This window comes from Zonotrichia leucophrys, chromosome Z (genome assembly GCF_028769735.1).
Source record: "Zonotrichia leucophrys gambelii isolate GWCS_2022_RI chromosome Z, RI_Zleu_2.0, whole genome shotgun sequence".
Lineage (NCBI taxonomy): Eukaryota > Metazoa > Chordata > Aves > Passeriformes > Passerellidae > Zonotrichia > Zonotrichia leucophrys.
Genome location: NC_088200.1, coordinates 46,417,511 through 46,431,723, shown reverse-complemented (window position 1 = coordinate 46,431,723; position 14,213 = coordinate 46,417,511). Strand labels below are relative to the sequence as shown.

General features: G+C 36.6%; 1 protein-coding gene across 1 annotated transcript in view; it reads left to right on the top strand.

Annotated features, from left to right (window-relative positions):
* LOC135459296 (guanine nucleotide-binding protein G(q) subunit alpha) overlaps window positions 1–14,213 on the top strand; it is a 120,955-nt gene that overhangs the window by 79,655 nt on the left and 27,087 nt on the right. Inside the window, exons 3-4 of the mRNA XM_064735128.1 lie at window positions 217–371; window positions 13,309–13,437. Of these exons, the coding sequence (XP_064591198.1) occupies window positions 217–371; window positions 13,309–13,437 (284 nt within the window). The remainder of the gene's footprint in view (window positions 1–216; window positions 372–13,308; window positions 13,438–14,213) is intronic.

Genomic DNA, 14,213 nt, shown 5'->3' with positions numbered 1-14,213 from the left:
TCCCAAGAGCAACTTCACTCCCTGTAATGTTAGCTTAAAAGTTACCTCCTTTTTGCATCTTCACAATCATCTTCATGATATTTGATTTTTCAAATTTAAATTCCTGTTGGTGATATAACCAATGTGAAGAATTATAAATCTTGTTCATTGTATATGAGCTGACTGCAAACATAGAAAATGAGGTACATTTTTACTGTTTTGTTTGCTTTGAATTAGGTTCATGCACTATTAGTTCGAGAAGTTGATGTAGAGAAGGTGTCAAGTTTTGAGAACCCATATGTAGATGCAATAAGAAGCTTATGGAATGACCCTGGAATTCAGGAGTGTTACGATAGACGACGGGAATATCAATTATCAGATTCAACTAAATAGTAAGTACATGGGAGTTATGAACATCTATATATAATTTTCTGTTTCTAACAAAGTAATTTTTACTTTTTAGCTTGTTGTACTGTATGTCTGTGTGCATGTTTGTATGTATATGCAGTACAAGCATAGCTGAATATAAATTGAATTAAGGAGTGGTATACATCTATTTTAGGGTTATATCTGTGCTTATTTTACAAAATGATAGCCTGTGATCATACAAAGTCTTAAATTAACATTCAAACTAGGGATGATTAATTTGGGGGGAATTTTTGTTAAACCTAGTCAACTTACTCTCTTCCAACATATAATCACAAATGCAAGATATGCAAAAATAATTTAATGTAGTGTGACAGTAGTGAATACTGGGAAGTGCAGCCAAAGTAGACATCCATACAATTCATAAAAATTGAAATATCCAATAACTTCTATTTTCCAGATTTTCTGGTATTCCTCTCTGGCATTTGCAGTCTTAGTGGTGAGGTAAACAGTACTAAACAAAGAGATTTGTTTTATACTGTCTTTTAGAACTGTCTTTCTATTATGGAAACAAATTCTAAACTTTAAAATGGCTGCCAGGAAGAAATCAGGAAAGCACTTCAAGTTAAATTGTTTGTTCTAGAGCAACAATAATAAAAATGCGTATGTGACTAAAAAATATCTGAAATGTTACCCTTTTCTTGGGACTGGGATCTGATTAGAAAAACACGTGAAATTTGTCATTTGAATCTGATGTCTGCCAGAAGGTTTACTCCATGAATCTTAGTTATTTTTTAATGATGTGGCATACAGCTCAGGTGAAATTTCTTATTTGCTGTCACAGAAACAGATGATGGCCTTTTGATGTTGACCTGGGCGACAGAACACAGCTTGGTTTGTTGTTAAAGCCATGGCAAAAACCTCCACGGGTTCTACCTTGATTTCTGTATTAGCTATGAAAAAAAATTATTCCAGTGGCATGATTCCAGTCTCCATTTGGCATGTGTATGTGAATGGAAGCCTCTCACTTAGGAAAGCACAATGAAACTTCCATTAAGCTCATTGTAGCAGGACATTAGACATGACAGGTGTGGAATGACATTTATCTGCATAGTAGTCTAAGCATCCCTATCTAGTACCACACTTTATAAGGGAATTAGTCAAGATGAACTTACTAGGATCTTGCTGATAGAATTTAGGCAGCTGAAGACTATGGATGCATGACATAAGTCTCCTCAGATCCATTGCAATGTTATCACCACACCATGACTTCCCTTTGCCCTGAGCATAGGGCTTCTGTTGTCCTGTGCAGTTCTCTGTCCTGGTTACCTTCCCAACCCATCATTTTTGCACATACATTTTTGTGTAGAGTGGTGCAAAGCACAGTGGCCTCTCTCTTGTATTGTTCAGATTCTCACTGTCCCCAAACATACCATACTGTGTTTTGGTTTTAGGTGGTAAGGAAACAAATATAATATTGCATAAAGAGAAAAATTTCAGGATGCATAAACAGTGATAAGAAAATTTTAGAGACACGTTACTAGCAACATATTTTCAGGTTGTTTCTGTACTGAAATGAGTGGCAGAGTTAACTAGAAGGTGAAGCATCTCATATTTTGAATTTCTTGTATTTGTAGGTCCTAACCTTGTTTCTACAACAGATGAGATACTGGTTTTAAAGTTGTACCTGTATGTATTTTGTGTGCTCTACCTTAGAGGCTAAAACTAGGATTACTCTGCTAAGTAGGAAACAATGATCTGATGCTACTTCAGATCAGATTGTGCTGAATACCATAGTTTCAATCTACTGTTAATAAATTGGCACTGTAGTGGATCTTTTGGGTAGCATTAAAAATAGTAGGGAATAATCATTAAGTAGCTATTAAAAAAACCTTCTAGTACATTCTAGTACATATACAGCGAAAGGTACATGTACTAGTTGATTGGATATTTCTTAAGCTCGGCATGTTTAGCAGTCTACCATGAGTTTGTGCAGATTTGGTGACTTTATTGTAGTTCATGCTATGGATTTCAGCAAAATCTTTTAAATTAGACTTGTTAATCATTGTATATGACTATTTAGAAAAGCCTCTATGTATACTTATGCTTGCAAGTAGAATTTTTTCCGGGTGTGGAGGTCCACTATAAAAAATCAGCAGACACAAAAGAAATGTTGTTTCAAAAATACAGTATGTGTGTTTACCATTAAAACACCCAAACAAATTCATTAACACTATAAATGTCACAAAGCAAGGAAACAAATTGGTTTAAAGCTACTACTGGGATTCACAAGGCAGTAAGACAGAAAAAAGCACTTGATGCTCATTGTCTTCTGACTCGATGTATAAACCAGAATAGTTTGTTGTCCACCAGCTCTCATGTTAGCATATGTGCCAGTATCTGGTAAATGTATATGTCAATGTCAGATGCGTTCTTCATTCATCCCTTGCACAAGCCTCTCATCTTCTCAGTAGTTTTCCACTGTTTTTGTAGTAGTAGCAGTAGTAGTAGTAATAGTATTTTCAGTCTGCTGCCTATATTGCTTTTTTCTGCCATCAGTCTTCAACAAGGTTGAGTGCTGAGTGCTGCCCTTGGGTCACAGAAGGCCAAGACAGTGATACAGGCAGGGCCAGAGTAGCTGGAAAGCTGCCCAGCAGAAGATGACCTCAGAGTGCTGCTTGACAGCAGATAAATATGAGCCATCTTCTGGCTGAGAAGGCCAATGGCATCCTGGCTTGAATCATAAATAGTGTGGTCATCAGGACCACATCATTTCTTGTATCAGAAGGACTGTGGAAGGGTTTGTCCCCCTGCAGTCAGCACTGCTGAGGCCTCAAATCCACCTCAAATCCTGTGCCCAGTTCTGGCCCCCTTACTGCAGGACAGACACTGAGGGACTGGAGCATGTCCAGAGAAGGGGCACAGACCTGGTGAAGGGTCTGGAGCACAAGTCCTGTGAGAAGCAGCTGAAGGAGCTGGGGGTCTTTAGCCTGGAGTAAAGGGGGCTCAGGTGTAAACTTACCACCCTCTACAACTCCCTTGAAAGGAGGAGGTAACCATCTGGGAGTCAGACACTTTTCCAGGTAACAAGAGATAGGACAAGAGGACAGAGCCTCAAGTTGCACCAGCTGAGGTTCATTTTTCTGAGCATTAAGAATAATTTGGTCTTGGAAAGATTGTTAAGTATTGAAACAGACTGTTCAGGAAGTGGTGAAGAGTTGTTCAAGAAGTAATTGGATGTTGTACTTAGTGCTATAGTCTAAGTGACAAGGTGGTGATTGATAAGTGTTGGACTTAATGATGTTTGAGATCTTTTGCAATCTAAATTATTCTCTTACTACACATAGTCTTTTTCCTGTTATTTTACTGTTTCTAAATTACGTTTCAGATTTCTATTATGTCCTGTATATCATACTGCTTTCACTTTCTGCCATCTTTTGACCCGTTTTGTCATTCTTTGTCATTGTTAGCTTCATTTTTGATGTACTCTAGAAGAATACATTCAGTGTATGTTTACTCGAAGAGGTGAGGGTAGTATCTAAGAAAGAAAATTTTCTGCATTATGGGAGTCGATTTGAACTTCTTGGAGGCTTAACAAATTAATTCTGTTCTCTTTCCTGACCATTGAATGCTCCAAAGCTTGGATATTTGTGTTGTTTTAAAATAAACTTTTAGACTTCTCTGTAGTAAAGTCAAGAGCACCTGAGGTATATAGAGGTTATTTGCTTTCCATGTGCATTACCCGGTGACTTAACCACTTAATTACCATGAAATTAGTTCCCTTTAAGATGCTGCCTCACAGTGTGAGACAGATGTAAACTAACATGGATAATTGCTTTTAGTAGTAGCTATGTGAGATAAGATGAGAGAATTCAGAATATGCTGTACCAGCTGCCTAGACCTTAATCCAAATGTAAAAAGGTTACCATTAAACAGTTTGATTGTATCATACTTTTTCAAAGCCTAAGGAAAGGAGAGCCAATAGTCTTCTGTGTTAGAGAATTGGGGTTGCAATTGGAATTTTTGAAAATTCTTCACCATTTTTCTCCAGTATGGCACTAAGGGTTTACCATTCATTAACAAAATGTAGGAAGTGTCAAGACCTAGAAAGTGTCCCAGAGCCTTGCTTGGCTCAAATTTTTAATTTCATCTTTTTCTAGCCACATGAAATTGAAGTATTTGGCTGCTGTGTACCTCCAGCTAAGGACTTCCGAATTGCTACAAGCACTGAGAAAGTCTGTTTAGTTTCCCTTCCGTGGCTATGTTTTCTAACACTTCAGAGAATTAAGTATAATTTTCCCATTAGTGTGTTAGCTATGCCAGTGGATATCTATAGCAGATTTTGTTATTATATAATGTACTGCTTCTTTAGTCATGCATGCCATTGCATTCTCATACATGTATAGTCTTTCAGGCTTTTGTTTCTGCATTTGCTGTCACCTTTAACAGCTTGGTTCCTGCAGTTGCACATACTGTGAGCTCAGGTAGTTGGACAGTTAGTATAGAAATGCAGATTCCCATACTTTACTGTGTAATATAAGAGCTCAAGTGTGTGAATATGAGATAATTTACCACATATCATTGATTTTTAACTGGAAAGAAAGATATGAAACCTAGTGATGTCTGCTCAGTAAAGTACACCTTTTGTAAAACTTGTTGCAGGAGGTGGAAGGCTTTGGTCATCTAGTAATTTTTCTATGACAGTACTCCATTTAGGTTTGAAGTATTTTCAAAACTTTGGGTAAAAAATTCATTTATATCTGTCATCTAAAGTCTTCCTTCTGTGTTACTTTTCTGAAACAGGTAAATTTCAGTGGAACTAGCCTCCATTAAATACAACGTGCTTTGGGGTACACAGGGGGGCAAGAGCAGTCCATGAATATTAAGTTTTTACTAATGCAGTTTATTCCATTTCTTGGCATTGCCTTTAGCAATAATTTTTTAATTTCATAAAGGTGTAGGGCACTCTCAGAGCATGATGGGTCTCTCAGAAGTAGTAATAATGTATGAAATTGGGACCTACTATGAAGTTGAACTGATAGCAAGTTCTGAACAACTGTCTGGGATATTTGTGTGGCAGTCATTAGATTGTAGTGACAAATATAGTCATATAGTGATAATTTAAAAGATGCATAAGTACATTATTATTTAATAAACTGCTTATTAGTACTTGCTTACTTTCATTTGTAAAAATCTACCTGAAGGTCCTAAACCTATACTTGAGGGCAATTTGTGTTGTAGAATTGTAGATTCTGCTTTTGTGTATTCAGAGTTTACACAGCCTTATGTACGGTTTAGAGTAAAGTAGAAACAGCAAATAAAAATGAAAGTCTTGAATTCAAAGATCAAGTACTAGCAGCAGAACTATGATATAATCCTATCTTATGCTTTAGATATAGTCCTAAAAATAAAAGTAATGTCTGAAGAAAGATGGGGTGTGCATACCAAAGTTCTGCTTCCCCTACAAAAACTGCAGGTTATACAACACAGCTTGGGAAATTCAAAAAGGAAAGGGGGACCATGTAAAGCAGTATACAGTATGTGTTTATTTCAGGATGGTTTTTTTTATGCAGCACCAAACATGTTCTTAATGACTGTATAATTTTTACACCACAGTTCATAAAAAGAAAAATTTGCATGAGTATTTGTTTCTTTTGTGACTAATCTTTTTAGCCTTTGTTAAGGTTGGCTTTTAGTGAGGTAGGAAATTGAGGAAGACAACTAGGTAGGGCTTAGGTGGAATATGGATTAAAAAACTGCTGTGCCAACATCTTCCTACCTCACTTCAAACTATAGATTAAGATAAGATAGTTCTGGAAACTGGCAATTTACTTCAGCTTTTCATCAATGGTGTAGAGTCTTAGAAACACAAACCTCTACAGACATTCTGAGAACACAGCGAGTACTTGTTTACATTTAGTTTTGTACACTGAAAATCAATTCCATTTACTGGACTGCTGCCTCTCAGCATAGAGAACACTTGTGTCAATTATTCTGGCATTGGTGATGCAGGAAAAATCCTGCTACAGCAGCTTTAGCGTTTTGCATATCTGCTGTTGAAAGTCAAGCCAGTTGTATGTTTTCTCTAAGAAGCAAAAAAAGAAAGGCTTTTGTTTTTCAGCACATGGTCCAAATTAGTGCTAGGGGTTTTAGGAGAGTGGCCTCATCAACTGACTCAAAGTTTTGCAGAACAAACTAAAAGAAATCCAACCCCACCCCAAAACCACACCAAACTCCAGCAATAGTATATAGTATAGCTCCACCCCACTCCAAAACAGGCAGGCTCCAAAGGACAGAGATATATCAAATCTTGTTTAATATCTTGCCAAATTACCCAACTGTCATAGACTTCGGTTAGGTTTCTGTTTTCTCTTGCATTGCTGTTATCTGTGTATGAAATACAGCGTTTCAAGAGGGTCATACCCATGAACTCTCTCAATATTAAGGAAAAAAATGGTTTTTTGCATTAAACCTCTGAACTTTGGGGTTGAAAAGATGTAAATGTCTATTGTTACTATCATACCAAAATCTCTCTTGTCATTGAATGCAATGAGAAAACATTTGCATGTGAAATGTTTCTGGTAAGGCTTGCTTTTATAACTCTGATTATACTGAAATCATCAACAAACTCTTCCCTGTACTCTCATTCTCACCATAAACATGTGTTGGCTGGTTGGGTGATAACAAATCATCTTTACTGGTTTTATACTGACCTATCAGTGTCAATAATTACTTCTATCTCAATGTTTGGTTTTATTTAGAGGTTTATAACATAATGGTTCTGGTATGGTGCCAGTCAGGTCCTTTCTCCTCAGCAGTGTGTTACAGATGCATTCTGCTCTCCAGAGACTTCTGTGCTCAAAGTGTCTCTCAGACTCCTAAGCCCAGGATTTGATAGTGTGCCAATGAGTGTTAATTCAGCACCTTGCTACATCAGTTTTGCCTGTTGAGTTTAGGAAAAGTTATTAGACAGTACTGATGAGCAGACCAGTCTCATTTTTAACCTCAGATAGGGAAATTATGTTAGAGATGGATTGAAGGCTGTATCCTTTCTACCTTTGTCTGCCCATGCCTTACTGCCTGCATGTGATCAAGTAGGCTATACACTAGTATAGAACTAGAACAAAGTTTAATGTTACAGAATTCGTCCTATGAATTCCTTAGAAAATGCTTCTTTATCACCTGATTACTTGGAAAAATCTGACCTCAAAGATGCTGGTAAGTAGTAGCTCACAGCTAGAGGAGGATGTTTCTTTGAAGTGTCTGCTCCATGTTGAAGGTGCTCCAAGATCTTGATTTCTGAAAGTAAATTCAAGTAAGTTTTGATGGTCTGTCTTCATTAGGTGGTGTAGCCCTAGGAAAGTAAGGCTCAGTATTGAGCTGCCTGTTCATGGTGACTGGAGTTATACTCAGTTTATTAAAGAACTTTACTGGTTAAAACAACTGTGGTCTGCTTATTAAGCTTAGGAATCTCACTTCCTTGCTCAATTTCCATATGGGAAATACATGTAGGAAAGTACAGAGTCAGTCTATTCCCATAATCCTATTCCTGCTGTTTACCTGGAAATGTAGACCCACAGTACCTTTGATATGTGCTTTCTTTCAACAGCGTTGTTAGCACGTCCATAGCTTGGCAGCTTCGCTGAAGCTGGCTGCAGGCTTAGACCTTGTCATAGGTGATGTAAAGTGCATTAAAAAGAATTGCTTAGCTCTTGGTGCTGACTGGGAAACAAAAGTCTTCCTCTGCTTCTAGTCAGCATGCAGATCACGGGTATGTTGCTAGATGCTGGCAGCTTGTCCTGACGTCAAGGGAGGTCCACTGCCAGCAGCTCATTACATACTCATTGCCTCGATAATGCACCTTCTGCCTGTCACTATAGCAACCCCTGGAAAATTACCTCAGCACCACTAAAATTCATGTTTATTAAAACTAATTACAGATATAATTAACTTTAGAAACTTGGTCTGTATTGTAAATTTACTCAGAACCATGTATTTTCTCATTTTATCTCCTTTCTATAATGCCTAGCTGAGTAGGTGCTGTTTGGGTGAGAGGCCATATAGCTACAGTGTGACTCATCAAAACAAGATTTCTCAGTAGATTGTGAAAATGAACTCTGAGTACCATGTAGCTGAGACCTAAATGTCTTGCACAGTTGCTACTACCTGTACAACTGAATTTCCTGTGGTAATGCTGGTGGTTACTCAGTGTTGAACTAGACCTCAGGATGGCTTCCAGAGTGTTTCCAATAACCATATTGTTATTATGACTTTAAAGTTTGAAGCCAGTAAACTGAAAAAATACTTGGTCTGTGCAATTACTGGCTACTGTCCTTTTTTGTAAGATTGTATCTATGTCAAGTCGTGTGGTTTGTTTGCTAGAGTGCATGTAAAGTCAGTTGAAGTATACATTGGAGAGTTAAGTGCATTGGTAAGACTGATTTGCAGTATGTGTTAATCCATTTTTAATTGAGCATCTACCCTAAAACACACTGTGCATTTCTCTTGTTTAAATTTCTTGTTCGTATGTAGGATTTGTTTCCTCAGGAGGGCAATATAGTTGTCAGTACTTTAGGGCTGCATTAGCTAAGTGCTTTAGAACCACAGTGAATCAGTTTATTAGTAAGCAGCTACATACAAAAGCCCATCAAATTTTCATTTACTCCTCCTCCATCTGCATTAAAAAACTCAACACAGTTCACATGGCTGTGGCTTCACAAGTTTTCTTCTGGTTGCAGATAAACCAGTGAAGAAAATAAATCCACCCTGCTTTCTTGCTGGAGTTTATGGACTTGCCACATCCTAGGACATATCCATCAAATAAACCATAATCAGAACAGTAGTGTTTCTTCACTGTTCCAAATAATATTGACAGAGATGTGTTATCAAGCTATTGTACAAGTTAAAGAACTGGCAGCTGGGGATGGGCAGAGGAGCAGCTAGGGTGGTCTGGAGCCAACAGAGTTGAAAGCAGAAGACAATTGGCATTAGCTAGCACTTTTGATGTTTTAATTTAAAGTTGCTGCCTCATAAAGTAATTCAAAAACAAATAAATCATTAGTTTGATAAGCTGTAGAATGTTTAAAGCTTATGTGTGCAATGCTGCACTTCCCTGGTGATCAGGGAATTTCTTTAGGCCCCAGCTTTCATGAGGGTAAAAAAACATGTCAAATATCAATTCTTTTGGTACAAAGAAGATTTAAAAGTAAAAGTCTTTATTGTGACAGTAAATAAGCCATGATAAGCCAAATAATAAAATCTCAATGCTACAGGAACAGTTAGAATAGTAGTAAGTGGAAAATGTATCTGCTGCTGGTATGTCTTTAAATATTAATTGTATTCTAGTTGTCTTCTCTTTTTATGTAGTCAGCTGCATTCACTTACATATTTCCTCTCAGCATTTTGAAATAGTGACTCAGCTCAACAACTAGTTGTTCAGAATAATCAGACTGTCACCCCACCCCTTCTAATGAAATGCAAAAATCCATTTTTGTGCTTCATAAAGAGAAAGTGCCTTGGGTTTTCTCTGTGTAGTACTGTGGATGTAGAGATGTAGTGTTTTGCAATTAATGCACAAGTTATGATAATGTAGTGAGGTTATGTGTGTTGATATGCTCTCATTGGTATTGGAGGAAGATTGCACCTGACTAAAAAGAGACATTTTATTTCTGTCATATCAGAAGTCTCCAGACAATGTTATAAAACAGTGAAAAAAAGGGAACAGAAAGACCCTGATGTCAATCCCAATGATAGATGTTCTTGCTTAAAGAAAATAGGTGGTTTTTTTAAAATTCCTTCTTTATTTTAGAGGTTATGTAAATTTTAAAAGAGACATGCCGTATTTTTAGTGAATTTAGAAGATCTTGAAGACAACTTTGTGTTGCTGCTGCTGGCAGAGCTTTCAGTTTGATTTTCAGATTTTCATGTTTAAATCCCCCTGACGTTGATAGCAGAACACCAAGTTACGTATCTTCATGGGGTAACACGAAGTGTAATTGTCTGCAGAACTATCAGTAACAGAAAATACCGGTTCCTTTGCTTCAGAGCAACAGTGCAAAACTTAATTTAAATCTGAATTTCAGTACAAGTAATTTTTCAGCATAAGTTTAGAGTCTGTTAAAATAAAATGTAAAGAATCTCCCAAAAAAACAGAAAAAACTCAAACAAAACCAAAACCAGAGCAAACAAACAACAACAACCACCAAAAAACCAAACAGAAAAACCGCAAATCAAAACTAAATCCATTTTTTTCTCTCCGGGAAGAATTTAATTGACAATTTGCAGTATGGTCACAGCATTAAAATAGCAATAATAAAAGACTTCAATTTGTAAAACTAAGACCTGTGATATTTTCATTTAAATAAATTGATAAAATGGTACATTAATTTATTAAGTTTTAAGTTAGAAGAAAAGGGGATAAGGGCTAAATATTACTGGAAAACAACAACAACAAAAGTAGGGTGTTTTCTAAATGGCTTTTGTTAGCCTGTATATTCTATTTATGATTGTAAAAAAGATTTTCTTTTTTTAGAGTTTTGGTGCACCCTTCTGTTTTGAATTTTTTTTTTCCTGTGAGATACTCCTACTGATTTTGACACTAATTCCTTGATTCTGGGTTTGAGTGTATAATTCAGGACAGTTCTTAGAGAGCCCAACACTCTTTATTCTGTTAAGTGGAGCAATCCAGGATATTAAGTAAGACTCTAGATATTAAGTAAGACTCTGTAAGTATGCATAAGGACTCTTCTGTGGACTGTGTACACTCTGTAGGGGGCTACAGGTGAAAGAGGAAATGACCTGGTTTTGGTTACTGAGTGAGCAGAACTTGAGCATAAAGGATGAGGACAAGGAAAAGGTTTTTTAAGGAAAAGTTAGTGTTTCTAAAACTTTGGACAAAAAATCCCCAAAAAACCTCATCTGCTTGTTTATTGATTTCTAGAAACATGAATGAGATGTTACAATTTAATAGTATCTATCCCTTTGATTTATTACCTTTCTAAAATGAGCCAGATGTGCATTACCAGATAGTAACATGTCCACTGTGCAAAGATGCAGTAACCAGGCTCACCTCGGAGACCGCTTGCCAAAGGAAAGCAACAAGTTGTGTAAATGGGCACAATGGGCCACCTGCCAATTTATTCAGTTAAAATTCTCTTGCTCTTACGAATACCACTGTAGCCTGTAATGACTGGCAATGCTTCTTTATCTCCCTCCAAAACTTCATCACAAAATGAAACTAATCATTCTGTGGGTGGGAGGGAATAAGAATCTAATTGAATCTGTCACTTTCTTATGGTAATAGTTATGGATTTCATTCACTTTTTTTTTTCCTTTTCTGCCAACAAATTGGTGGTGAGCTTGTTCCTGCTGCTTTTTGTGTAAAAAAATCGTGATGGCAGATCCAGTGCTTGGACTCTCAAGCCCTTTTCTCACTGCCAGAAGCCAATTAGCATTCTCAGAAAATATTTTCAGACTAGTACCTTCTGGATTAACTGAGATAGTGTTCAGTTTATCTTTCTCACATTGGTATTTACTATTGAATTGATACTCCAGTAATAAAACATAGTGAAGGAAATTTGATAATTTTATAATTGAGCCAATAATAATTTGGCTCTTCCCAAAGCTAACAAATTCTTCTGTATTTTTACTGTAAGGTAGAAATTAAACTTTTGTTTGTTTCTGTCATCGTTCAGGATAACATCTCACTATTTTATTAAAAAGTAATCCAGAACCTCTAGAAGAAGTCGGATTATTTCTTGTGTGGGTTTATTTAAAAAGAGTGTCTTCACTAGTTACTACAAGGAAAAGAACATGTTCAGAAGTTGGTGACACTTCATCATCATTTAATAAATTACAAAACCATTGCTCTCATCCCCTAGAATGAATGAGGGGATCCCTACATTAATTTATCTTCTTAGTGACTAACTGTAGGGTTACTGTTCTGCTGTGAACTAGCCAAATGTCAAAGAGCTTGGTTTCCTGCAGCAGTCCTTCTGCCACATGTCCACCATGGGGAGGGAATAAGCTTCATGGTGCACTGACTTCATTCGATGTCTAGCTCCTGGACACACACATGGGTACCTTCCTTTTTTGGAGGATGTTTTTCATGACAGCTAATTAAAACCTTCAGTAAACTAGTGCTTTATGGTGGAAACTCATCATTAATCAATAAGCAGAATAGGTCTATGTTATAGTTACTGAACATTTACAAGCAATTTTATACAATTTTGGGTTATTTGTTAGCCAGCTGGAGTGTGTTTCAAGTACTGCAGACTTATCAACCTAATCAGAAGTTTCAGTGTGAATGCAGAAGTTCAGGTGCCAAAGATCCCACTAATTAGTTTGTGCTGCCTTCTGGTAGCAAGATCTGGAGAGTGTTTTAATTGTCAGTGGTTGGTCTTTTCAATTTTTAATTTAGTTTCAAAGCAGTGCTCTTTATCTTCCTGTCATTTTATATCTGGTAATGATCTATTACCAGTCAGTCACACCAGACTCCTGTAGACCACTACCTATTCTATAGCAGATACCTATTGTTTTTTGGACGGTTCATTCAGTCTTATGGAGTTGATATTCATACAGCCTGAATATCAAGAAATATGTTACAGATTCAAAGCAATTTTATGTTTTTCACACTTTGTACAATACTATGCCTCTGAATTTCCTAGAATGATGTAACTGACAACTTTGGTGAATTTACATGTAAAAGCCAAGCAAAGTTATATGAGATTAAGAAAAAAACATAATAATTTTGCTAACTTTCTTTGTAGCATTAGCTTGCAAGTGGTGATGGAGTACCTTTTTATAGTTTATCCCCTCTTTTCTGCCAATAATGCTTTTTTTTTTTTCCTGTTTTACTTCTCCCTACCCCACACCCCACTTCCTTCCCAAGCTTTCCTTTCTCTTATCCTCAGTGGGATGATGGTGTCACTGTCTAGCATTCCTGTTGTTTCTCCCTGTTTATAGCTATCTTAATGATTTGGACCGCATAGCAGATTCCACCTATCTGCCAACCCAGCAGGATGTGCTCAGAGTTCGAGTCCCAACAACAGGGATCATTGAATATCCATTCGACTTACAAAGCGTCATTTTCAGGTAGGAAAAAAGTTTTGGCACCCACTTGCTTTGCTTCTTTTGTTTCCTTTTACATTAGTGTCAAGTAAGGATATTTATTTAAACTACATAGAAAGCAATTATTCTGGTATTAAAATTTGAGCTTGGTGAGTTTATTTTTATATAATTGTCTACATGTATTCAGTAGCTCATGTTAAAAATGTCAAAGGGATCAAAGCCAATTAGGTTTGTTATTTTTGATAAAAAATAACAAACCTAATCGGTTTGTTATTACTGATAAAAAATCTGTAATTAATCTTTTCAGTAATATATATTGAAGTTTCACTATGCATAATAATCTGGAAGTCCAACCATGTGCCCTTGTCATTCATGTAAATCATGGAATAAAAGGTCACCATTTGTTAGTTGATTTTTAGAGAGATACCACCCTAATTTAGTGCAAGTACAATTGTTTAAAAATAACCAAGGAATTGTAATAATGAGTTAGACACCTGTCTACAACACTAAGACATGGGATGAAATGGAAATACACTGCAAGCAAACATGAGTTTTGTCAAAGCCTTTATTAGATAAGTATTGTTTTCTGTTTGTCTGCTTAAAATGGGGTAGCTTTGACAAGTTGTGGATTTTGATTCTGTTATGGGGAGGAGAAAATGGTGGTCCACCATCTGTTTTGTGTTTGTTGCTGAATACATGGGGCATGCATTGCCAAATCTTTGCTCATGAGACCTTTATATCTCATAATTCTGAGGGGTTTGAGGTTCACAGTAGTTCAAATACAGAAAACCCATCAGCAA